General features: G+C 39.6%; 1 protein-coding gene across 1 annotated transcript in view; it reads right to left on the reverse strand.

Annotated features, from left to right (window-relative positions):
• Positions 1-26,750, reverse strand: part of Runx1t1 (RUNX1 partner transcriptional co-repressor 1) — a 130,875-nt gene that overhangs the window by 4,099 nt on the left and 100,026 nt on the right. Inside the window, 3 exon segments of the mRNA XM_063257548.1 lie at positions 1-1,392; positions 12,268-12,458; positions 17,709-17,777. The exon segment at positions 1-1,392 is cut by the window's left edge and continues 4,099 nt beyond it. Coding sequence (XP_063113618.1) covers positions 1,117-1,392; positions 12,268-12,458; positions 17,709-17,777 — 536 coding nt within the window. The 3' untranslated portion in view covers positions 1-1,116.

A 26,750-nucleotide genomic window follows, 5' to 3' on the forward strand; every position in this document is an offset into this window, starting at 1 on the left:
TGTCCAACACATTTACAAGAAAAACACCATTGGGAAACCTCACAGGACAGAAGTGTTTTCACACCAAGAGAACTACTAGTTTTTAATTAAAAATCCAAACAGGGTGGGGTTGAAAAAATTTTGGAAAGGGGCTGAAGCTGGAGCCACCATTATTTTTTAAAATTATTTTTTTCAATATAAAATGAATGAGCTGGAATAGACCCAATGTCTTACTCTGTGGAACCTTGCAAAAGTGAAGAAACGTTGAAGGGTTATGCAGGGCAGCTGGCTGATGTTGAAGCTGCCAGAATGCTAATTAACTGCAGGCTGAGTCTCTTACTTCTGTGTGTGTATGTGCATGTATTATATATATATATATATATATATATATATATATATATATTTATATAAAAAAGGAGCCTTTGTATTATGGCATTTTTTTCTTGCTGTATTCATACATCCCACTGCAAATCATCTTTCATTTTCCATTCTGTTGACCTGGATATTATAATTTCCTTTCAGAAACAGGAAAAAAAACTGAACATCTGTGTCTCCTTCCAATCTGCTGCGCATCTGTGCGTTCTGTAGCAGGTCTTCAAAGTTCAGTTAGCAACCCACGGACGCCATTCATCTTCTGGTTAAAATGTCTACTGCTGTATCCAATGCTCATGCCCTTGAGGGGTTTCCTCTTTTTTTTTTTTTTTTCATTATTGTATATAAAGAACATTGTGACTTTTAATATTAGCATTTTTGCTTTCAACAGCAATTAGCAATCTCTTGGTTTGCTGTTTGGTAAAGCATCGGTTAATGAGGTCATCTAGTTTAAAATCCCAGCTACTTGAAAATAACAGGGAGGAGGTCAAATCTAGCATTTCATGTTATATTCTCTGCTCTCTTTTCAGTTCTCTAAAGAAAAGATATCTTTGTTATCCATAATAAGTCATTACGACCCGTTACTGGCCCTCTGCGTCTTACTACCGCCTCAAGATACAGTCAGGTTTGCTCTTGCTGAAGTACTGAAATAGGATAGTTCATATATAAACAAACAAACAGAAACATGACTTTGAGCATCTGAGGATGAGGAACTGGTTTCATATTGGTTGCGTTGTCTTTCCTCCAACAGTTCTGAGTTCGCTTCTAGCGAGGGGTTGTCTCTATGGTGGAAGGGGTCCCCGGGGTGGTTGACCTCGGAGTGGCTGCTGGTGGTGTGTCCATTGGGCTCCCCGCCCCGCTGCTGGGTGTGACGGAGGAGCTGACGGCGGGTGTGTCTCCCTGCTGCGGTGCCTGCAGGGTCTGTCCACAGATGTGGTGGTGCTTCTCCCAGTCTTTGTGCTGGCAAAAGGAGCCACAATATCGTGCTGTGTTACACCCACTGCAGGTCTCACTTGCTTTACGGCCACAATTCCAGCAACTCTGAAGGAGAGAGAAAGAGAGAGAGAGATCCCAGGTGAACGTACTGTCAAGGCAAAAGTCTGATAAACAGGCTTAGGTGCCACTGTGTCCTTATTTTTAGAACTAATGGTCAGAACGCATAGTCCGGTGTATGTGCATCAATATACACAGTGAGTATGTGAGAGGCAGGGTCTGGCATTAATTATTGTCCCAGTTCCTCCATCAACCACCATTATGACACTGAACAAAGTACTCAAAGACTCTATCAAGTTTTACTATCAAAGCCTTTCTTTCTAGTTTTGGCCATTTTTGAATCCAAATTCTCCATTCACTTTTACTACCTAATAATATATTTCCTCTTTCTAATACCAGTATCACAATGTTCAGAAGTTTCTTCCTTGTAACAAGAATCAAAAGGGAGTTATCACATGCTGCATTAGAATTAGAATAAATATGATGGAGCAGATGAAACATTTTATTCCCTGCTCCTTCTGAGGAAGGCTAGATAGGCACAGGCAGGGCGCTTGTAAGCGCCTGGTGCGTTCGGTTCTTCCCACCACACTTAGTGTATCTGACAACCAAACCCCAGGAAGTCTTAAAACAACCCTCTTTACCTCAGGAACCTGGAGGGCAGGAGCCTTGAACTTATTTTACTGTGATATACTTTAAGCACCAGTGCCAGATAGATAGTAGGTGCTCCGTAAATACTGTATTTGTGAAAGGATTAAGTCAGATGATGTCTGCATCGGCTTTGAAAAATGAGAAATTCCAAACCTGAGTAAATAACGATTGTGTTTGCAGGCGAGTGACCACACTGCGTTCCCTACTTCCGTTTTGTTTTCATCATGCTGGCTGCAGTAGCCCAAGAAAAAAGCGCTGATGTAGCTGCTTTGCAACCCAGGAAAGTCAGAAGAGCAGAGGGAATGGAGGCACATGCAGAGGCAGGAGACTAATCTCACACCCTGGCAGGTCAGCTGCCTAGCTTCTTAAACTTTAAGATGAACAACTCGTGAATCAGAGCAGAGCAGTCCTACAGACAGAACACCTGTGTGGGATGGCCCTAGGGAGGCAGGAGCAACGGGTAGAAGCCTAATTGTGACAGTAGCCTCAAGGGCCTTTAGGAGGAGCCTAAACCACAGAAAACTGAGTTTAAATGTTCATTTACGCGGTTAAGTGCTCCTTGCTCCCAGGGCGAAACCAATTCCACTGTTAAATGCAACATCCAGTGATCTTAGCTTTGTGCCATGCTTTTTTATTCTTTGTGTTCATTGGTTTTGACTATTTTCTTGCAAAACAAATTCCTCACTACAATCTAGTAACCCTAACCAGCTGACAGTGTGTGGTTATATCACAATTAAAATAGATGTCTTTTAAAGCCTGTCATAGATAATTACTGCAAGTGTCCTCACTGTGTTCCCTTCATCTGTTCTGCTTTCAGCACCCTGGTTGAGTAGCCCAAGATGGGCTCATGTGGGGGGCTGGTCCATCACCCCAAGACACAGCTACTGTGCGAAATGCCTGAGGGGCTTCCTAGTGGTCATACTACAACAAATAAAAAGGTTCTTAGAGGCTTTCAAACGCCAGAAGACTAAGAACTCTGGTTTAAAACTTTTAGAAAGAGCTTAAATCTATATCCCTCATTCTTTGCTATTCAAAAATTATGACCCAGGGAGAAAAAAATAAACTTATGATCTCAAACTCTGGCCAATGGGAGGCATTTTACGCGAAGTTAGCTAAAGAGATCTAGACACAACTTGGCTGTTTGTCAGTCAAAAAAAAAAAAAAAAAAAAAAAAAATGAAGCCAAAATAAATAGTCAGTACTAGAACTTAGAACAAAGTATTTTTTTCTACTACAATTAGGAAAATATCTCAAAAGAGGTGAACCTCTAATCAGAGGCCTCATTACCATTACCCCTCAAAATTAATGCCCTCCTCCCTCAAAATTAATCTCACTGCATTGCATGGACGATGGGCCCCACAAAGACATGAATAAACACAGGCCTGGCCCACCCTTCAAAGAAGTGAGGTATGATACTCAGGGCTTGGAGTGAAGTTACTTCCGTGAGGCTTAGTGTTTAGAAGACTGCCAGCTGGATCCTGGAACAAACTCAGCAAATAAGCGATATTCCTAAATTACATCAGAAAATCCCAATTAGAGAACAGAGACCCAAATCCAAAACAATATTTTAAGGAAATTAAACATCTAATCTGAGTCAAGTGGCTTCTTTAGGAAATACCCTGGGGTGTGAGTCCTATCCGTTTTTTGGCAGAGGCACATTTTGGCAGACACAAGGGTGGTAACTGCCCAATACTCAATGGCCCCTTCAGATTGAAATCAGATGTACACAGCATTCTCAATTTAAACTGATTAAACACACAGACTAAACCAGGTAATTACAAATGCATGTGTTGGGGGGTGGAAAAAGGAGACAGAATGGGGACTTCTTTATTTTTTAAAGTGTTTTCAAAGATGGGAACAATTTTACAAGTAAAAAAAAGTGGAATTTTGCCAAATGCAGAAACAGATGTTTTAGATTGGGAAGCTGCTGGGAATTGAGGCTTCTTGCCTAGCACTGCCTGGTTCTGATCCAGGATTTAAGGACTTTGGATAGCTTTACCTCTAGTTCCATTCTGAAGCTGTTCAATTCTATTTATTTACCACCTACCACTGGGGCCAAAACAACAACCTTCAGTGTAGGAAGGTACAGCAAAGAGCAATTTAAATGATCTGGTAGAAAAGAGTAAGAAAAACCTGCATAATTTTATTGCTCTTAACATTGCACTGCAATGAATGTGTTAGGAGCTTTAGTGCCTGCTCAACTAGCAGAGAACTCTAAAGTGCACGTTCCTTTTCAACAGCTAATTAGAAGACAAAAAGCAATTCCTAGACAAAAAACAATGCCTTAGACGACCCCACTGAATTTCTTACTGGCTTGTCCATACCTGTGTTGCTGATGCCCCAGCCTGAGTATCGTAGTACCAGCTACGTGGACAGAGCCAGGCACAGGATTCTCTAAGAACTCCAGATTGGATCCTTCTACATTTCTAACTCTTCTGCTATTCACGAAGGTGGAAATTGCAAATTATGTCTAACACCTCAGGATGTGTCCATAAAGATGGGGCAGTGGCTTAACCTAACTTTATTTTTTAAGGAGTGTTTTCTTTTACATTCAGCCTAGGAGTACTTAAGAGCTGTTTTATTTATTAGCTTTTTAATTTTAAATAATTGCATATGGCTTTTAGGCTGTTTAGAAATGATACTATTGACTGAAAGTGCCATAAGAGTGGAGGAAATTCACAATTATTATTTCATAACACATTTCATTCGAAAAGCCAACGTGCTGTATAGTCTTCAATTATTTGTGATATTATTTCCTTTATAGCATAAGGAATATTTTCTTCCTTATTTGAAAAATGAGAGCTCAAGTGACCAAAATTGGGCTGTGACTCAGATGAAGAATCTGAGGCTGAACACAAACTTCCCCTCTGCTAAATACTCCAAACACAAGGCTATATAAGGACAAAGAGATGATGGAGGGAACTTTCAGACGCCAAAACCACACATCAAAGACTTCTGACACTGTTTTCCATCAGAAATTCTCTTTATCCTTTGCCTCCAATACAAAAATGCTTTCCTCTCTCTTTTTAGATACACAGAGAACGGTCACTCTATCCTCACTGGCCAGATAGATCCCTTCTGTTCCTTACTGTTGATATTTCTTTTTCTAAGAGGCAAAAGATTTTCTCTTGGTTTAACTGTAAGTTTCTGTAGTTCTTTACACCAAAGCGATGTTCAATATGTTTAACTAAAGCAATTATAATTAAAGCTCCTAACATGTGAAGAATTCTAGAGAAGGCAGCACACTGACTTCAATTCACACTGTGATCAGAACATTTTATACTTGCATTGCACTAAGACTGTTCAAAACACTTTTATGAACATTTCACAGCTCAGGAAACAGAGAACCTCAAAATAAACAACGTTTTTCAGTAAAACGCCCCAAATCACAAAGATAAGCCACGATTTGATTCCCTCAGGTATCAAACCAAATAGTCTCTCCAAAATGCCACACATATTTCAGATATTTCCTTAGGTTTCATTGAGGCAGAATAGGTCTGAAGAGCACTTGGAATTCCTAACGGTGGACAAAGGTTGGGCCAGGAAATTGGAAGTACCAAAGACAAAGTATCCTGATAAAAATTAAAATGGCATGGACTTTGGAGTTACGCTGACCTGTGTTTCTTTTCTTTATCACTTAGCGGCTTCAGAAACAGGCAAGATATTGAGTCCCCTGAAGCAACAGCACATAAAGTACAGAAATAACAAGAGAATTCAGGTTTATGTCAGTGCTAAGCATGGTGCCTGGGGTCAGAGGATTCCCCAATAGGCGGTGAGAAATGTCGCCACCTCCTCCTTTTGGCACGGGTTAGAAGAAAGCAGGTGTAGATACAGACCCTGCTACAGACGCTGCACCTGACTCCCTCTGCAATCAGCTCGTGGTCTGAGTCCAGCCTTCAGCCCTGAGCACTGAGCAGCAGGGAGAGAACACCAGCTTGCTTACCCTTATGCTTCATTATTGGCTGGTTTGCTTTCATCCAAACAGCCTTCATACTCTCCGAAGATTCGCTGCTACTGACCATTTCCCAATTCCTCCTTTAAAGTGGCCCTTGTTGAAATTCCCTAATTTTCATCTCCAGGACTTAAAACTCCTTTTTCTTATACTTCGTTTTCCTTTTGTTCATTTTCCTCTAAGTGTTCATCAAGGGAGAAAATAACAAAGAACTGCCTCCTTCCTATGCTGTCCTCTATCATGTCTGGTATTAACTATGAGTATGAACCAAACACTCTTTAACCCCTTTTTCCGTGCCCACCTCCTTCCTCAGCTGCATGCTGATTCCAGGCAGCTGCCCTGGGCGGTCCTGCAACAGGAAGTGCTTCTAATGGAATACTCCTCAACTCTGATGCCATCCTCTGAGTCACTGGCAACACTTAGGCCCTAGACATTCTACTGCTAACTCCGACTCTTTAGTCCCCGCAACCACTTCATGTTGAATCATTTCCTCAGTCATCATCCTTTCCTGTCTCATGCTCACTACTCAGATTTCCTTGCTGCCTTTTCCTGCCAGAATCATAGAATACTTTAACTGGCTTTCCTTCTTCCTCTGTCCTTCCCACTCTCACAAGACACAGACAGAAACACAGACACACGGACACCCACAAACGTGTGTGCATACCCTAGGAAACTTTTTTTTTGAGGGGGGAGACAGGTTCTCTCAATGTAGTTCTGGCTTTTTGAATTCACTCTGTAGCCTAAAACAGTCTCAAACTCACAGCAATCCCCTTGCCTCAGCCTCCTGAGTGCTGGGATTACAGGCATGTGCCATCAAGACTGCCCTGTGAGGGAACTTTTTTAATAAAATATTTCTAATTATCTAATATGTATCTCTTAGCCATCTTCACTGCAAATATCACAGTGGCCTTGCAAATGAGAATATCAAAGCTCCAAAAGGTAAGCAACTCAAAGTCATCCCAAGCCCAGTGTTCTGCCAATTATGCCAGGAAAACCCAAGGAGTAAAACAATTAACCTTAGTGCATGCCAAGGACTGGGCTTTTAATAAGCGCAACAACAACAACAAAATACTTTATTCTCTAGCCAGCATCTCCAAACCTTTCCAAACTCCCCGTACAAAACAATTCCAAAAGCTTCTGAACCACATAATCAGGTACAGTGACAGCAGCAACCCCTTTCCTGGTTCCAATTCCTGTGCTAGTCTTCTCATTATTAGGACAAAATATCCAACAACCACAACCTAAAAGAGGAGAGGTCTATCAGGCTCATAATAGCCACTGTGTTCAGTACACAGCTAGCTGGCTCCAAGGGAAAAGGGGCCTGGTGAAGGAAAGCTGCTCACTCCATGGCAGCCAGAAAGTGGAAGCAGAGAGAGAAAGGAGGAACCAAGGACAGAATGGAGCCTTCCAGGTCACCCCTGCTCCATGACACACCCCATCTGACCAGGATTCAGTTCCAAACATGAGACCTTTCAGATCAAAACCGGAACACCCAGTGCATACCAATAGGTGAAGGGAGAGGAGAGCTGGTTTTTCAATAAATTTAACAAACACCTTACTGAAACAGTATCCTAGCTCATGTTTCAGGATTTGGCTGTTCTATGAGTGCTTTACCAGGACCACACTGAGTTCCCTATGTGACAGCCACACTTATACAGATGACACCTGCGTTTAGGCCACACTGCAGACACACTACTGGGGGTGGTACCAGTAGATTCGGGAAGGAGCAAAGGAGAACATGATCTGCTCACACCATCAGGATTCAGCGGGCTTTCAAAATACAAAGTGTAAAGGTCTGATCAGTGTTTCTGTTCTCTGCCACAGAAATGCCCATCCTGAGCTACCTATGCAGTTCTGTACCTGTGAAGGCTGTTTTCATGTAGGGAGGAACATTTTGGTGCCTTAAGCACAGCATTAACTAGAGAACAGTACAATTATTAATCAATTTTCATGCTTCCTGCTAGTGACTTGGTTCAATCATCCAAGTTAGGACAAACAGACTTCTAAGAGGAGTTGTAGATATTACACTGCAAACTGCTGTAATCTGACAATGTTCACTGGGAAAAAACTGCCATGCACAGTTAGGAAATGAAAATGTAAATTGAAAAAAAAATTAGCAGTTCAAGATGACTAGATTCTATTAGTATCTTCTGATTTACACTAATGATAGTATTACATTCTCAGTGAAATGTATAAAAAAATAAAGTACCATATTGACTAGGATGTGTCCCAAGTGTTATTCTGTTAGTGATAATAATTATTAGTCTATAAACTCAAAGTTAAGGAACTAAGTAGAAATGAATGAAGAAAAGTCTAGCGAAGAAACAAATACCCCAGGACACAGTCAGGGAAAGAAAATTCCACCACTGCCATGTGGCTATTGAGAAGGTGGTTGAGAGCCAGGTAATCCAGGTTTAGGATCCACTCACACATAGTGTGTGTGAGATGCTGAGCAAGTGACTGAGCCCCTCTCCAATCCAGCATTCTTACCTGCAAAATGAAGAAAACAACTCTACTCTGAGAGGAACAACATGGGAAGAAAATGAACTACTGAACAGAAAGGAATTTTGATCTACACTTGGCACAGGGCTACACAGTCACATTGTAGGGCTATCTCATTTCATCTCTGGTAGAACAACTCAAGTGACTGAGGATCACTCAGTCACTCTGCTGACCATGGGGTTGTCACTGCCTAGGACAGCCTGGTTCAAGGAGGGGCCTGTCCTAGCAAAAGCACCATGTCACTATGCAAAGGGTCCAAGTTTGGTTAACACATTATAGGGTGCTCCACCCCTGTCCAAATAATATCCATGCATTATTCCTTCCTGCTTCTGTGTTTTCTCCTTGCTGGTCTCCTAAAATGTTTTCAACTCTGCTGTCCTCATTTAAGATCTTTTGGATCTTCTACTGTCAACTTTTGAGAATCTCTGGTTTTACTAACCAGTTCCATTTTACATGTGAAAGGAGGAAGAAGGCTCAGTGAGGAAGTACAGACAGACAGTTTCAGATTCTTGCATTTAACACAAACGCAGAAGAAACGCAGTGCTCTGCAGGCCTGCAACTCAAGTATTTGGATTATGAAGCTCAGGTTCCACCTACAAGTCCCTGAAAAGGGCAGAGATACAGTAATTTGTGTGCATGATCCACATGCATTTTATAGACTTTGATTATATAGGTTATACACATCAGAAGGAGACAGATTTTTTATAGTAGGAGGTGGCTAAAAGCAAAGAGAAGGAAAAAGGGAAAGAACTGTGGTCCCAGCCATGAAAGTTTAGTACGGTATAGGCCAGGAAGAAGTGCCATGGGAAACATGAGTGGATAATGTCATGAATTTTAGCTCTTGAGACTATAAAGGAAAATACTGATGTAAAAATAATATTTTCAACAGCTCTGTAAGATAAGCGAATAACACATTTTCTTAAGAAGCAGAGTCTGACAAGAGTAAATAAATAACCTGAAATGATAACTGAGTGGGGACCATTTCACTCCAGTCTTCTGAGCCACGGTATTGGACTCCTCTGCCACTCTGCACGATGTGACCATTCAGTAACCGTTGAGACCGTGTGACTTATGTTTACAAACACACACACACACACACAGAAAGTAAACAAAGGTCACCTTTCCTGCCACCCCTACACATATCTGGGATGAATCAAAGCCAGCAAGTTTCTGAAAGTGGTTCAAGTGACATCACCTGATGTAAGAATTCCAAGCCCAGTAGGTCCACTGAAAGGCCATGACTTGTTTTCCTGACAGCGAGTCACCTGTCATGTCCTCCCATTCCATCTCGTAGGTAACCAGACTACATCCATTTAACCCCACACCTGGTACCCCCACCGACCACACTCACCCAGCCATCTTCCTCCCCACCTCTCTTGTGGAAGAGATGCCCCCACTCTCACTACACTCAGGGCTGATCTCTGCCCCACACTCACTACCACGGGGTCACCTGCTTCCAAAGCTTCTCTCCCTGTCTCGCCTCTTTCCCACATGACTGAAGCATGCCCACTTCCCGAGAAAGCAGCAAAAGGTAGGAAGGGGTGAGGAGGGGTGGAGCAGAGTGGCTGACCAGTCCTGGTCATCCTCAAGTATGAGAGGCCTTTGCGTTAAACTTTTCGTGACCCGTATAATTTAGTTATTGGACTCAGTGAATTATAGCTAACACAAGCAGTCACTGTTGCACCCTCTCAGGGCAGGAACTGTCCCTGATACATAATAAAAGCTCAAACGTTTGTTGAGAGTGTAAACAAATAAATATATGTGTCTAATTTAAAGGTGTATGTATCATAGAACCACTTCCCTGGGCAGTTCACAAAAAGAGGGTCCATTAATTTCTAACATACTTTGAAAATCAATAGCCATTTAATTTAATGGCAATGTAGATATATTGTTACTATCATAGCCAGACCTTTACTCTTTTTCCCCCACAAGCAAATGAAAAGTTTTAAATGTTTAAAGTACATTTATGTGGGCCTTATATGGGGTCAAATAGTTAACTATCAAGAAATTTCTGAGTGTCACATCGTAGGTGAAAATTCTGAGAATTACCAAACCATCCTGACAGATAGCTGGGCCACAGGGTCCTAACCTGACAGGGTCCCCAGCCTGGACACTAACCATAGTGGAGTTGGAACAGGGTGCTCTGCTCATCCCGGGAAGCTAGAGCTCTTCTGGCTGCCTAGAGGGGCCAGCAAGCTTTGCAGACTTGAGCTCAACCCTATAGACTATATGTAGATAATACTAAAAAGCCACGTTAACATCGTGTATTTTCCTGGGTAGATTTTATAATAAAGACACAAAGCTTATACAGCAGATATCAAAAGCATACACTACGTCATTGTCCAAACACAAAGATTTGTTACTTTTTTTTTTTTTTTTTGGTCTTGAGTCGGGATCTTGCTATGCAGCTTAGGCTGGCCTTGAGCTCACTTTGTAGCCCAGGCTGGTCTTGAACTTGCAATGATCCTCCTCCCTCAGTCTCCCGAGTGCTGGGATTATAGTCATGCACCACCCACACCAGGCTAAGAATTGTTAATTAAGTTTCTTCCTCAACCTTTTACAATTCAGGCACCTATAGAATATTCTTAACATATACATGGTCCTAAGACATTTGTGAGCCAGCTCTGTTTTGCAAGATGATAAGTGTGACTCACAACGTTACTAACGTGTACAAAAGTTCTCTTCAAAAGATGCTAATAAAATTTTTTTCTGAAAAAAATGCACAAAGTCCTTATATATCTCAGCTGCTAAATGCCAATAAAATTGAATTTCTGTCTAGTTTAGGTCGACAATGGAAAAGTCAGCAGTTAAAGGGTAGATAAACTTCCCTTTGTCCCTCTCTTCCTGAGAAACTTTCAAACGTTGAAAATCAATTCCTTTTGTCCCCTTGTTATTCATCTGCTACACATTAAATAGAAACTCTGGGCATTGAGTGATTCCCGCAGCGTCTTTCATCTACAGAAAAGCCTGGTTCAAATTAAATTCTGACTCTCCCTCACAAATTATAGATATGTATTATAGTAGACCATTGATTTATCAGTTCAGGCCTTTGAGTTCAGCTCTGTGAGACTAGCTAATTGTAGCCTTTTAGCTAAAGTTTCTTGAGAGTTGATGATTGTGATGCTGTATTAATTAGAATGGAGCAGATCTATGATGCCCTGATTTTATAGGACATTTTTAAAAATTGTGTTGTGTTATATGTTAGTTATTTACCTCCCAGATCCTTGAGTCATTTGGGCTATTTGTGAGTGCATGTGTATGTATGTGGAATTAATATACTAGAATACTACTAAATAATATTATTTCTGACAGCAAAGTGATGTAAGGACAATCTTATAGTTATGAAAAATAATGTGGAAATACAGAAGGCATACAAAATCTTTTACCAACATTTAGTTGATGTAAAAACATGTTTTTACAGTTGGACTCTGAGATCAATAGCTAAAGAAGTGAATCTGATCCCAGGATGCCATATGTCTTTGGGGACCACAATCTATTCGAACACTTCTGTTAGAAGAAAATCCTGTGTGCCTGCGTGTGACACACGGAGCCAAACTGTGAGTCTTTAAATAGTGCTAGAAAGTTACAAGAATGTCACATTAATCTATTTTCAAATACATTAAAAACCTTTTTAATTTTTTTTTTTTTAGGTTTCTAATAAAGAAAACAATTTCCACAAGTGCCTCCACTTCTCCAAAGTGGTCTACATTTTCCCCCCAAAGCTTTAAAATCTACTATCTGCTGTGATCTGTCACCTCCTGAAATCAAAAGAGCGCTCTGGCGGTGGAAACCACCCTCTGCCCTGGGGAGCCCCCACCTCACCTCGCTCGAGTCCTCCTGCTGATTGATGACGGCCAGCGCATCCTCCGCCGCCTGCCGCTTGGCCTCGGCCACCGTGCGCTCCATCTTGGCGCGCTCCGTCGTGATCATGTCGTGGGCTTTCCGCTCTGCCTCGGACACCGCCTTCTGCAGCTCAGTCATCGCCTGGCGCTTCACTTCGTTCACGGCCTCCTCTGTGGAAGGGTCAGACAGGGCAGAACAGACCAAGATCAGCCACATGAGTGCCAGCCCTGGACACTGGTCACCTTGAAGAGAACTTACAGAGCAGGCAAAGCTCTCACCCAAATTACTGTGCAGCTCTGGCTGTCTGGAAAAACTAGCAATCTTTGACATTCACTTAGGGAAGCAAAGCGTGAGAATTGGGGTTAGCATTTTGCTTTAACTTGCTTCTGGAAACACACTTAAAGTGTATGTAGTATCAGTCCACCGCTTTCCTACCAAGCTAGTGCCCATAGGCCTGATTCTGAGACCACTTTTAATTATCCACAAGACACCTGTCCAGGCCACTCAGACACATGAAGAGGAGGCCCTCCAACACTGTTAACATGAATCCAGGAAGTTTTTAGGGAAAGCATTCAGCAAACAGGAAGGGGCACATTCTATATGAACAAAGACATGAGAGAAAACCATTATTTTATGGTGGAAAAAAAAAAAAGCAGCATAAGAGTTAAAGGAGACCTCAGCAATTAACACAAACTTTTAAAATAAAATTGATAAGCCAAGTGTGGTGGCGCATGCCTGTCATTCCAGCACTCAGGAGGCTGGGGCAGAAGGCTCACTGCAAGTTTGAGACCAGCCTGAACGGCATAGTGAGACCCTGTCTTAAAAAAACAAAATTGATAATGAAATAGATGGTCTGGTTTTACATTTTCTGAAGTCACTTTTTGAGTAATACAGATACATAGTTTAATACACTATATGACTGCCTTTTAATATACTCTAATATCTAAGTTTAAGCTGTTGTCTTTCGACCTCGTCAAATGTATACAAGGGTTCTGAATAACCAACTGTTGCCCTGGACAGACAGCATCTGCTACCAGCCAACACAGCCAGCCCCGACTGCAAATCTGCAAGGTGTTTGATGAACTCTTATTTTTGGCTCCAGTAAGAGTGCAAAGATTCAACTAATGTACAACATAAGATTGACAACTAAAACAAGTAATTTCCATTTTAAAAAATTAACTGTTCTAATTAACATGGGAAAATATCCTCCCCCTGAATTAGTTTATCTAATTTTCATCTTTATTCAAAGCAAAATGACAATGATTAATTGAAAATTTAATAAGCAGTAATTATTAACTTGGCAAACCTAGTACCAATTAACACTCTATTAAAACTAATTATGACATGTTTCATTCAAGTGTTTGCACTTAATTGTTTCACCCACTTAAAAAGCACCTTAATTAAATGTTCTGTTTAATTAAAAACATAGATTCCTAATAAAAGTGTTTTACTGTAGATTAAAAATGTAAAAGATGCAAGGAGTCCTACATTTTCTTAAATTCCTATGGTTTGTTTCCCACATCTATACATAGTCTACTTTGGGGTTGTCAGCAATTCTGTACAAGTAATTCACAGTCATGACTTTTGTGGCCGATCACTTCAGGAGCATTATTCCTGAACATTTGCTTGTAAATTCTGTCTGCTAGATTTTACCAATGGGGGAAAAAAAAATAAGGAAATGATCCAGACTGGCAATATTAACTAAAAATGCTAAGCTTGTGTTGGCTGCTTCCAGGTATGCGTTTAAAGTCTGAATTGAATCAAGGTATTGCAGACTGAGCTTACAGAGCCAGGGGGCCAAAGATGCCTTTATTACCCTATCATAAACAATGAGGGGCACCAGGGAAGCACTGCCCTTCTAACTATACAGCCAGGGTCTAATTTAGTTTGAATATTCAAGGTGAATTAAAATTCTATCTAAGTGGTAATACAGGACAATAATTTTTGCTTACGATCAAAGCTGTAGCATGACTAATTGTATATGCAAATCAGGCAATTTATATTTAAATTATGCATTCCTATTCTAATCCCACAGGCATATACAGATCAGGAAAGAGAACTGGTAGGACATTTACAAGGTGCTTGAATATTTATTACCAACTGCAAACATTTTCTGATCGTTTGAAAAGAAATACTGAAGAAAACATTCAGCTGCAATTTTAAAACCATCTTTATGTTAGGGTTTTTTTTTTCTGATTTTATAAACATTCTCTGTAACTCCTGAATGTACATGTTATATTTGCTGTTGCTTTTACAAAACACTACTTCTAGGAAAAAGTAATATGGTGTTTAATATTTGTTAGGGTTTCTAGTCTTGAAAAATGTTCATTAATGTGTTATTAAACTTTATTATTGGAATCTATTGTACATAGATTCTGTACATAAGAATATCAATGTTTATGTCTTGGCTTTGATAACTGTATTATGGTAATGTAGATATATATCTGCTTTTAGGAAATAAACTCTAAAATGTTTAATATAAAGAGACATTATTCAAATTACTCTCAAATAGCTGGGGAGAAATTTGTGTGTATACACTATATCTTTCTCTGGTCAGAGAAAGAAAATGAAAGAAGTTAAAAAGAGAGAGAAGATATTAAAATAGTAAACTGGGAGAATTTAGAAGAAAACTACAAAAGGATGTTTTAGTTTTTCAAAACTTTTATGCAAGTTTGAAAACAACTTCAAAATAAAATGATACAAAGAACTATGACATAATGTCAAGTACAGTGTATACTTTAATAATTATAATTTTCTGTGAAAAAAATGCATTAGTTATAGAATAAAGTTTTATCAGAGTTCCACCACCTTGGTATTTTTCAAATGCCTTGGTTATTTTGGCCACAAAGCTAATGTACAATGCTTTCACCGAAAAGATGCTTTATAGGTTTCTTTTGGTTTGCTCACAGCCAACTTCAGAATACAAGGGTGGGTGGAAAGCATTCACACTGTTACAAGCCGACCCCAGAGGTCTCATTTTCACTCTGGTGTTTCACCACGGTGCATTCCTTGACACTGTCCATGCCAGGAAGGCTATTCAGAGCAATATTGTAAGTAGTTGGCAGAGATTTCTACACTTTGGGGAAAGGTCTATCCATACTTGGGAAATTTAAAATGCTGATTAAAATGAAGCAACCACCATAGAAAACTTCCCAAACTGTTCTGATGCAGATGAGTAGGACATCACCATGAAAAGACTCCAAGGTTAATCTGCACAGTACCAAATCATACTTCACAATAAAGACCATTCAATACACAGGACAGATGCATCAAGAATTATTCCAAACATTTCTTTGATGAGGTTTAGACTCAACAAGTACTCTTCTTTCTCTACCTCTAAGTCCCGCAAACCTAGTTTGGGTTCCAAAACTCACAAATCAGACAGTGAAAAAAAATAAAGGTAGAATCAACAGATTATAGTATGTCAAGTAGAGGAAAAAAACTGATTAAGTGGAGAATACACAGTGCAGTTTTAAATCTGCTTCCAATTGCTTACCACTTACAGTAGGATTTCCTTTGTGCTTAGCTATTCAAGTTGACTTTCCAACAAAGGTGGTATATTCAGAAAAATCTGCTCTCACTTAATAGCAGCCCAACAAAGACTTGAGGAGATAATAGCACAGAAGGAATTTGGATTACACAAGACCTTACGGTCAATTTTCCTTTAAGAACTATCAAGAATTTAACTTAAATACAGGTAAGTAAGCGAAACAGAGAGAGACCCTCTCCCCTTGACATAAAAAGTCATCTTTCTGCTGTCCAAAATGACACTTCTTTGTACTTTTATTGAAATAAAATGTACTAACAGTTTAAAAAGGAACAAGAAAAATGGTCAGAAGGAAGATGTAGCCACTCCTTCAGGTAGGAAACACCCAGTATGTTTTGAACAATTTGCAGAAAAGACACGACCACTAGCATAAACTGGGCAGTACTAACTAGGTCCGCAGTATGTACATTTTAACATTTAAGTTAATTGATCTACACAATTTGCAATCTGAACATGCAAGAAAGCTTTCTGGTTTTTAATCTAAGCTACTACAGATTTTAAAGCTTTTTCTTTTTTGAGACAGGTTTTTGCTTTGTAGTTCAAACTGGTCTTAAACCCATTATGTTGCTCAGGCTGGCTTTGAATTCACAGCAATCCTCCTGCCTCAGCCTCCTGAGGACTGGGATCACAAGTGTGCACTATCCTACTCGGCAAGATTTTGAAGTTTATTGTCATCCTTACAAAACCAGCATTTCTTAGAAAATGTATACAAATTCTTGGCTAAGATACAAGTGACCTCCCATTTGGGGGATGGGGAAGACACTAGTCCCCCATAAAAGCAGCCTGAGATAAAGGCTCATAGGCTTCCGGGATGATGCCCCCTAACTTTCGCAGTAGCTGTCTACCCTCTTTCTTTTCCATCCCCCCCCCAATAAACTGCCTCTTGTTACATAAATAAATAAACATAAAAACATCCAAGTAACCAGAAATTCAGGAATATTCACCAAACAACACAGCTGAGTCAAATCAATACCCAAAGACAAAACTATTTGCACAAAACAATAACAAAAAACTTTCTCTCTCTTTCATCAGTGCTGCCAACAATGTACTCACTGCACTGCAAAAATAGCATCTCCCAGCTTCCCAACTGCAAGAGACAAACTGCCTCAGAGCTGGCATCAGAGCAGCTCCAAGCCGCGGTGTTTTCGTACGCCCTTCAACTCCTGAACCGGGCTGATGCTTTATCTCCTGAGTTGGGTTTTATGTATGTTTTGCTCAGCTGGTATCCCAGCCCAAATCTGCCAGATTCGCGCTTTTTTTAAAGCCTAAATAACACTACAAAATACAAAGAAAAATACCTCTTAACAGAAGCAGGCAGTATATACGGAAAGTAAAAGTAGCTTAGCAACTCTTTTAACTTAAAGTAATTTCACTCTGATCCCTGAATATTGATCAACACGGATCAATTTTATATGTCGGTTATAACCGAAAAATCCTTAACAAGTCAACTACATTTGATGTGATCTCTTTAAAGAATGTAGAGAAACTGCTGAAGTGTGCAATTTAATTTCCAAAACACTGGGGCTTTTTCATTAAAGAAAAACTGCATGTAAGCTAAGACCTCCTATTCCAGCCTGAAACCATTACAGCCCCTGAAAAAGAGATTTAGAAAGGAAATAGTGCCAGCTTTTCAATTATAATGGCACTAGCAGATGCTACTAAAATAAAATCTATTTCATGTTTTAATCAAGCCCAGTTTAAGAACATTAATGAGGGGTTTATTTCTTATTTTTTGTTTTCTGCTGTGGGTTGTTTTGTTTTTGCTATTGTTGTTGTTAGCACTAAAGTCCTTTTTGTCATTCTTCACAGCACTGCATTAACAACTGCACCCAACTGCCAGAACACCAAACTTGTGTTTTGAAACAATTCTTACCAGCTTTCTTCCAGATCTCCTCTGGCACGTATCCAGATGCAGGCCGGTGAAGGAATTCCCGATGTGCTTCTAGGAAGAAGAGGGAAGGGGCGGAGAGAAGGAAAGCACCGTCAGCACTGTCATGTCCCTGCTCTTGGCTTTGCAATGCTAAAAGGCTGAACATTTCACTTCTAGAACACGCACAAAAGTAGCAAGGCCAGTCACTGGAGCCCAAGAAAAACAGAAGGTAACTGGTGTAAAGGCCTCCAGGCATGCTCAAATCCAAGGCCAACTTACATCATGAAACGTATGAAATTCGGGAACACTCTTGTCAGCACACTCTCACTGGAGGACTTTCTGCAGGTATGCTTTATGATGCTAAAGAAACTAAAATTATATCTGATACTTTTCAAGACCCTGGCTGGTGCTTAACAAATTGAAGGTAAAGGTAATGTAATTTCCACAGGGCTCTGAATCTACCACTTCTCTATGGAGTCTGCCCAACAGCTACCCAGTTCTTACAGTTAATTACAGCCTAAAAATCTCACTGAGCATTAAACATTTTCAGATGAGTTAGTTCTGTAGCTGTGACAGGGGTGGAAGCAAGAAAAACTTATTAGAATGGGTTCCCAGACATTCACTTGGCTAAATGGAATTCAGTATGGGCTCTCCAGAAAAGGAAACGCAGTTCCACATTAAATGTTGTGCTTATTTGTGTTGTCAAATTTTAAACATTTCACAAAATTAAAAATAAAGTGACACAAGAATGGGAATTTAACAATGTTCACAGAAAGCACGCGAACATTTTATGTTTTATATATGTTTGAAAACAAACTGTAGATGGTCCTTTATAGCTCAAATATGTACTGCATGTCTTCCCTACTAGATTTCTGGATTTTTCAATGGAAATCACAGTTAGGAGTCTCTAGGAAGTAAACAATCAATTGAACTTATAAAATATAATTATTTAACCCATGATAAATTAAGTAGAAGTGAAATTTTCCCTATATATCTGTGCATGCAGTTCCAAGTAGGCTGATTAACTTATTTATGAACTGTGGAAGGACAGAAAAAATTCAGCTCACTGTCTTATATTTTCTGTAGCTAAAGAATGCTGAAAAAAGAAAAGTACAATTAATGTAGCTAACTATGTGCTGTTATATTTGACTGCTTTAAATACATGTCAATGCTTTGACTCTTGAATTAGCAAAAAAGCTCTGCACGTTTTGATAAAGGATATATAGAATCTCTTTATAGTATTTGCAATCTCTCCATCTTTATTTTTTTTTTTTTGGGGGGGGGGGTCCAGGCAGGGCCGTTGCTTTATGAGACAGGTCTTGCTATGTAGTCTAGATTGGCCTTGAGCTCACTGTGTAGCCTAGGCTGGCCTCAAATTCATAGCAATCCTCCTGCCTCAGCCTCCCAGAGAGTTCTGGGATTACAGGTATATGCTGCCACACCCAGCTACAATGTCTCTTTAAGCATAAAATCATTTCAAACATAAAAAGCTTTTTTAAAAAAGTGTACATTACAATTCCACGACTTGGGCCAGGGATTTAGCTCAGCAGCATAAGCGTCTGGCCTGGCCTGTGAGTTTGATCCCTGGGACCAAATAAAAATAAAAATAAAATAATTGTATGACTATTTAATAATAAAAAGGACTGGAAATATTCACAAATTGTCATAGGCACATTAGTTTTCCTAAAGCAAATGACCACACCAAGACTTCTTTATTTTACTTCTTTTTTTTTTTTTTTTTTTTTTTTTTTTTTTTTTTTTTTGTACTGGGGATCAAACTCATGACCACATGCTTGCCAGGAAAACCGTTATGCCACTGAGCTAAACCCCCGATTAAGACTTCTTTACTAAAGAAATTTTCATTCTTTTTTTTTTTGTTTGGAGACAGGGTCTTGCCATGTAGTTTAGGCTGGTCTAGAACTCACTCTGGCCTTGAATTCTCAGCACCTGCATTTGCATCCCAAATGCTGAGATTTATGGGCATTTGTGTCATGCCTGGCTGAAATTTTGATTCTTAAAACAAGGAAAGCTAGATAAAGTACATATAGGACTTAAGGAAATATGATATTGCTAACTAAGCTTTCAAGATCACACACCATACCACTGCAATAACTTCAAAGGAACAAAAAGTAAATCCCAAGATTCAGAAGGTTGAGGCAAGTCAGGTATACAACTCAGCAGCACAGCACCTGCCAGGCAAGCATGAGGGCCTGAGTTAGATTCCCGGCAAAAAAAAGATTGAAGAGGCATCTGAGGCAGGAGGATCATTTTGTTTTAAGTTAAGAAGGCAGCCTGGGTTACATACTGAGTTCAAGGCCAACCTGAGCTACACAGTGAGACCTCGACCCAAAAACTAGACAGACAGACAGAGGAATGAGATAGAGAAAGAAAAGAGAAAGGAAAAGGAAAAGGGGAGAGAGAAAAGGAAGGACAGAAGACAAAGAAAGGAAGAGAAAAAAAAGAAAGATAAGCAATACAGTCAAGTTCATGTTTATCCCCGTGACACAGTGAAATCCGACTACTGTTTAAGACAAAATACTTTGACTTACATTTAATTAGGTGATACTAGATCTATAAAGTCAAAGACAGGGAAACCTTCTCCAAAGTACCAAAACAGTTTTTTTCATTTAGCAGATTAAGAAAATATCAGTAGTTTTCAAAAACTGTCATTTGGTAAATAATATACAGGCAATGCGAATTAAAGTCTCCAAAGCTTATGCATGAAAGCTAAGTACTAGCCCCAGGAAATACAGGAGTTAGTTCAAGAACCCAGTGGATCTGAAGCTTAACTGTGCCAACTACTGACTGTGTGATATCGGGCAAGTCAGTCTCGCTCCACACCTCAGTTTCCTCACCTGTGAAGTCGGGACACAACCCTACTGCACCTTGCAAGTGCTGCCCGAAGGACTGATCGAGGGTCCTCTTGGCAAGGTGCATCCTAAACTCTCAGAAGATGCTACCTGCTGTTCACCATCTTATTATCATTGTCATCACACAGCAACATGTCCAGTTAGGACGAAAGTAAACTCATTTCCTGAAAGTAACACTATGCACTGTAAACTTTCTTTTTTCTCCCACGACTTAATCAAACAGCTTCAAATTTCAAAGAAAACAAAACCACTGGGGAAGTTTGGATTCAGCAATGCATCAGGAAAATTTTTAACTGCCAGAATATATGTCATTTGAGGATAGAAATTATTTCTACAGCTACAAATTCAGTTTCTGTCCCCAGAAGCAAAAGTCTCAAATTCTGCTTATGTCTCTCAGATGCTATAGTCTTTACATTTACTAAATGTTAACATGTAGGGCTCAGTCAACCTTCTGCCTTCCATGTGTGTCTTGAGAGTTCCTCTGTCACACTGGATACACCTCCCTCAACTCCTCAGTGACACAGTACCATATCCACACAGTCCCATATGCTACCTGACCAGAAATACCAAAGCCAATACACACACAAAAAAATTTTTTTGAGACAGGGTCTCACCATGTAGCCCAGGCTGGTTTTGAAATTGCAGTGATCCTCCTGCCTCAGCCTCCTGAGTGCTGGGATAACAGGTGTATGTCAGCACACTCACATTAAATAATACTATTCTTAACCATAATCTACTTCTACAAGGTTTATTTTCAAAATGGCCAAATAAATGATTACAATATCCTCTCTATTCTCTTTTTTTAATAATTTTTGTAAAAAAAATTACTGACATATGTTTGGGATACATAATAATTACATATATCTCAGAGAATTGGTGCAGATACATACCACATCTCAATCATTTTACATCCCATCTCCTCCTCCCTTCCCAGTGCCTGTGTCCCTGGCTAAACATCAGATCTAACAATGCAAAGAACAGCTCGGAACTCCTCAGAATCTATTTGATTTTCAGATGACTATCAAAGCTACTTTAATAGCTACAGAAAGTAAACAATTAATATTTTGAATACTTCTTTGGAAATAATCAGCAGCAATGTCAGAACCAATACAGGCAAAACTGAGTTCTGTAGTTGGTCAATAATGAGAACAAAAGACAACTCTTGTCAGACTTTGCTCTTTTACAATACTTGATAATATACGCAAAACTAATCTAGACAAACTTTAAGGTTCTAAGGCATCAATTCTTAAGAGATTAACTCAACCACCTGTCAAATGCCAGTTGCTATAAAAATGAGTAGTTGGAAAAAACAAACATTGGCGAGTCTACTAGAGACGAATTAAAATGTGAGACATATACACATAGGTTACTACTGAGAGATTGAAAAATTATAGCATCCTTCTAACACAGCTTGCTTTGAGAAGTAAATTGTTCAAAGGTTGAGGAAGAGGAGGAAGGCAGCCCCTTTAAGATAACAGACATCCACAAAAAGAAGGGGCTTCAGAGTGAAGGAAATGCAAGACATTGGACAGGATGGTGTACGCATGAAGGAGAAGGATTGCACACTACACTTATGACAGAATGGAGGCCACTAAAGAGTACTCAATACAGCAAGGGCAGCCATCCATGGGCATGAAGGAGTGAGCTGAGGCCTGTGGGAGAGCCCACTGACCTCCTACGACCCAGGACAGCGATGCTCAATGCTTGGCAACACCTGGGTGTGGCTTCATCTAGTAATGGGCAGAATGAGGCTGTGATCATGACAGTATCTATTACCAAAAATGTCAAAAGAAAGGGAAGTTAAATGATGTCTGTCTTTACAAATGCGACCTGTTTTTGTTTTGTTTTTTGAAAGGATTATAAATTCAGAAATCTCAACACTGGGTTTCAGAAGTCCAAATTCAACCTAAAGGGAACAATTGCTTTGAGATTTTTCATTCTTAATAGTAAGCATAACCTAATGTTCCAGGAGCATGTCCTCATTTTTAAAAGACAGACACATTTAACTAATAGTCTCTCTAGACCGAACATAGCTAAATAAAGTGGACTTAATAAAATGCAGTAGGCATTTGTGTTATCAAGTCAGCTGAGGAGTCATGACATGAATTTCTTTATGCAATATCAAAGAATCCAGTATATAAAACTCTAGGCTTTTACACATAGATATATTCCAAATAACTTCTTTGTAGTTTTTATTTTCTGGTATTTATAAGATGAATAATGTTTCCTTGATTGGAAAATATTTGCCTATAGTCACGTATTTTGAATTAGGGTCCTAAAGGTACAATAGGTTTGTGACACTGAAGACAGGATTATTTTCCAATTTCTCTAAATAAAGTAGCAACCTAAAATTACCGCTTAAAAATATTTTCTAGGCAAAAAAAGACTAAGACTCTGCCACAATCATTTATGTCAAGAAAAAAAAAACCCACTTTTCACTCAGTACTACTGTTTAAAGCTTTTTTTAGATTGCACATCAGGGCTGGGCATGGTGGCTATAATCCCATCACTCTGGAGGCTGAGGCAGGAGAATCATTGCAACTTTGAAACTACTCTGGGCTACAAAGTGAGCTCAAGGTGAGCCTAAACTGCATAGTGAGACCCAGTCCCAAAAAGGAACCCCCCCAAAAAAACATGCACATTGGGAATAATACTACTTAATTACATCTCATATGTGTCAGGCACAGTCTTACGTGTTTGATACTTAGTAACTCACTTGAAACTCACAGAAATGCCCATGGAAGACGTATGATATCATCTTCATGTTAGACAAGGAAACCAGGATGACAATAACTTGACTAAAGCCACAGAACAACTATAGAGAGGAACCAAGAATTCAGGCTCTGTGCTTTTAACCCTTATGCTAGATCTCCTGACAATTTAGATAGCAAAGGGAAATTCTATAATTTAGTCTCCTGGCAATTCTTGCCAACTCACCAATTTTGTTTTTTGTTTTTGTCTTTTTCCTTTTTATAAGTACCGGGGATCGAACTCACGACTGCCTGCTTGGAAGGCAGGCGCTTATGCCACTGAGCTAAATCTCTAGCCCCTAACTTACCAATTTTAAAACAGGAATTCCTCTATCCATTTGACAAACTCCTGAACTGCTAAACTTTTTATGAGTATTTGATTTTTTCATCCCACTTAAAAACCTTCTTTATGACATTTCTCTCTGGCAAGGGACAAACAGCAAAACATACATGAAAGTACTTTCTACATTTGTACCCTATTATTGCACTATTCATACATTCAAAAAACACAAGAAATGAAAGTATTCACATTCAAGGTTTTAGGTCTCAGTGCCTGGTATTAGATAATTTTCAAAAACCTTCTCTGATAAGTAGAAGACTTCTTCAAAACCCAGAAGGCACATAACGAATTAGAGAAAGATTTCAGAATAGTCCAATACCAGAAAAAAAGAAAGTAATTTAAAGGAAACAACAAAACATTAAAAAACAAGACAGTGATACAAGCAGCATATTGAAAGGAAAAGGAACTGAACAGGAAAGGCCAGGACCTAGAGGGACCCAGCCTAGTATGTACAGTATCGAGATGTATCAAAGCCACTCTGCACCAGTGATTAAATTTCTCACTCTTATCACATTAACTTGCTCTTCAGTGAAATACACAATATAACAAAACTTAAACATATAAAAAAGTCACACTTTAAAACTGCATATTCTGACATACGTGTAAACCCAGCAGTCTGAGAGGCTGAGGCAGGAGGATCACAAGTCAAGCCCAGCCTGAGCAAGCTGGCAATGTAGCAAGATCCTCTCTTAAAATTATAATAAATAAAATTAATTTTTAAAAGGGCTGGGGATGTGGGTGAGTACCAAGGTCTTGAACTCAAATCCTATATTGGTAAAATAATTTTAAAATAGTATTTTCTGAAAAGTCCTTCAAGGTCCTTAGTGTTTAAAATGGTTTTAGGGCTGGGTGTTGTGACACACACTTAGAATCACAGCACTCGGAAGGCAGGCCAGCCTCAGCTACACAGGGAGCTCAAGGACAGACTATCTGAACTAGGAAGACCTGTCTCAGGAAGGAAGGAAGGAAGTTTCTAAAACTATTCACAATAGAGTATTTACTATTTAAGAAAAACACCTAGAAATTAATTAATAATAAACCAATTGTACTGTTTCTAGTCCCTGGTGCTAACTTAATACTATACATAAATTTTAAAGTGCAGATGGGATTGAGTCCAACAACATGATACATCAATCACAGGAATTTCATGCTCCTCCGTGCAGTCCCCAGAAGCAATTAAACACGGTAAGAATGCGTAGGTAACTATATCCCCAGGGTTTCCAAGTCATACCTATGTGAGTAGGTATCTCCTGTGATTTATTCTGAATGTCTCCCTTGAAACCAAATGGTTTAAGAATTGAGAAAATTAGGCTAAAAGAATCATACTACATAACTGTAGGGTGAGGAGATCTATGCATATATAAAAATGTAGATACCTTCATAGCTTTATCTGTATATACACCTCCCATTAAACACTTCCCAGAAGCAGCAAATTGACTTATTAGCCAATAATCCCTAATACTTTCATTACACATATCAATACATTCAACTCTGAAGCGTGAAAAGGAGACTGTGGAAAGGACTAAATGTAAACAACTGTGGTTCATGATTACAAACTACTTAACCTCCTATTTACAGTCACAGCTTAGCTGCAGGAAACCAAACACAAAGACTGCATTAGTAAACTACAAGTCAAATGTAGCTGGGGAGGCTGAGGCAGGAGAGTAGCAAGTTTGAAGCCTTCCTAGACTTCCCATAAATAAGGGTGTCTCAAAGTCAAAAATTAAAACAAACAATGGGAGGTGGAGCTCTGTGTGGAGGCCCTTGGGTTCAACCTCAGTACCACAAGAACCCAATCAACCAACTAACCAGCAAGAACTCATGAGATGAAAAACGTAGGATGCTAACAATTGTATTTTGCATAGCTCCTGACAGTTGTGACGGTTTCTTAATAGGCAATCTAGGGTTGTGTCTAGAAAAAGCATGACTGTTTCAATGGAGCCTAAACAAAGTAATGCAGTACCTGTAGCCACTGGATAGTAATGATCTACAAAAGCTTAAAGCCAAAGTAACATCTCCGCTTTACCTAAAATAAAAATTCATTAAACATTACTACAAGGAGTCAAAGCTTTTACCTTTTTAAATGCTTTTTCTGGTACTACTGATACAGTTCAGGGCCTCCCACATGCTAGGTAGTACTTATGCACATCAAGTACCCACAGCTGAGCTGCACCCTGATGTCTTTTCATTTTGAGACAATCTCTCACTAAATTGCCCAGGCTGGCCAGGAACTTGCGGACCTGCTGCCTCAGGCTCTACGGAGCTGGCATTCCAGGTTTGTACCTCTGAACCTGGCTTAGTATGTGTACTCACTCACAAGGAAGAGTTCTTAAAAATCAAGTTTCTTCTTTCACTAGAAAACACAGAGGCTGACCCTTTCTTCCCTCAGAATGAGGTTTACATCAGCATCACACACCTGCATGCAGCAGTGGGGACCCTGAACAGAGTGGCCTGCATCCTGTGTGTTAAGGAAAACTCTTTGAGCCATGAAGTCTCCAATCAGTGGCCAATGTTTTCCTTCTGCAGTGGACGGCAGATGAAAGCAAACCAATCAGGTTGAGAGGACTGAGGAAGGCAGTCTTGTGCTTGTAACTAGAAAATCTCTTGTGAACTCTTCTCCTTGATCCAAGATCTCTATATGGCCTGCTCAAACCCCCAGCACACAAATAAGTGTTCAGTAAACAGTGACTTAACCTATGTGTAATGTGGACCAGACCAAACCATTCAGTCCTCCACTGTCACTCCTAAAGTTTCATTTAAGACTCAAATTTTTGGCTACACTGAATACCCTGCATTTTTGTTAAGCAATCTGCCACAACTAACTAATGCTGTTCACAGTAAGGAAATACAAACAAAATGTCTAATGTGCTCTGTTCTAAATAGTTTCATTTAGATCAATATGGGTTCAAATCAAACTGAATTCTGTTTCCACTCCTTGCCTTACTACAACCTGACAAATGGTCCTTTGTCCTTAAAACCCACCTTAGAATAATGTCTACTCGGTATGGTGCCAACCAAACCAGATGACTTTTAGATTTCTCATTCAGCAAGGATTTTGAGAGAAGACGGTATGTGCATGTTCACG

The sequence above is a fragment of the Cavia porcellus genome, unplaced genomic scaffold (genome assembly GCF_034190915.1).
Source record: "Cavia porcellus strain 051 isolate PalLab524CR breed Dunkin Hartley unplaced genomic scaffold, mCavPor4.1 scaffold_10, whole genome shotgun sequence".
Taxonomy (NCBI): domain Eukaryota; kingdom Metazoa; phylum Chordata; class Mammalia; order Rodentia; family Caviidae; genus Cavia; species Cavia porcellus.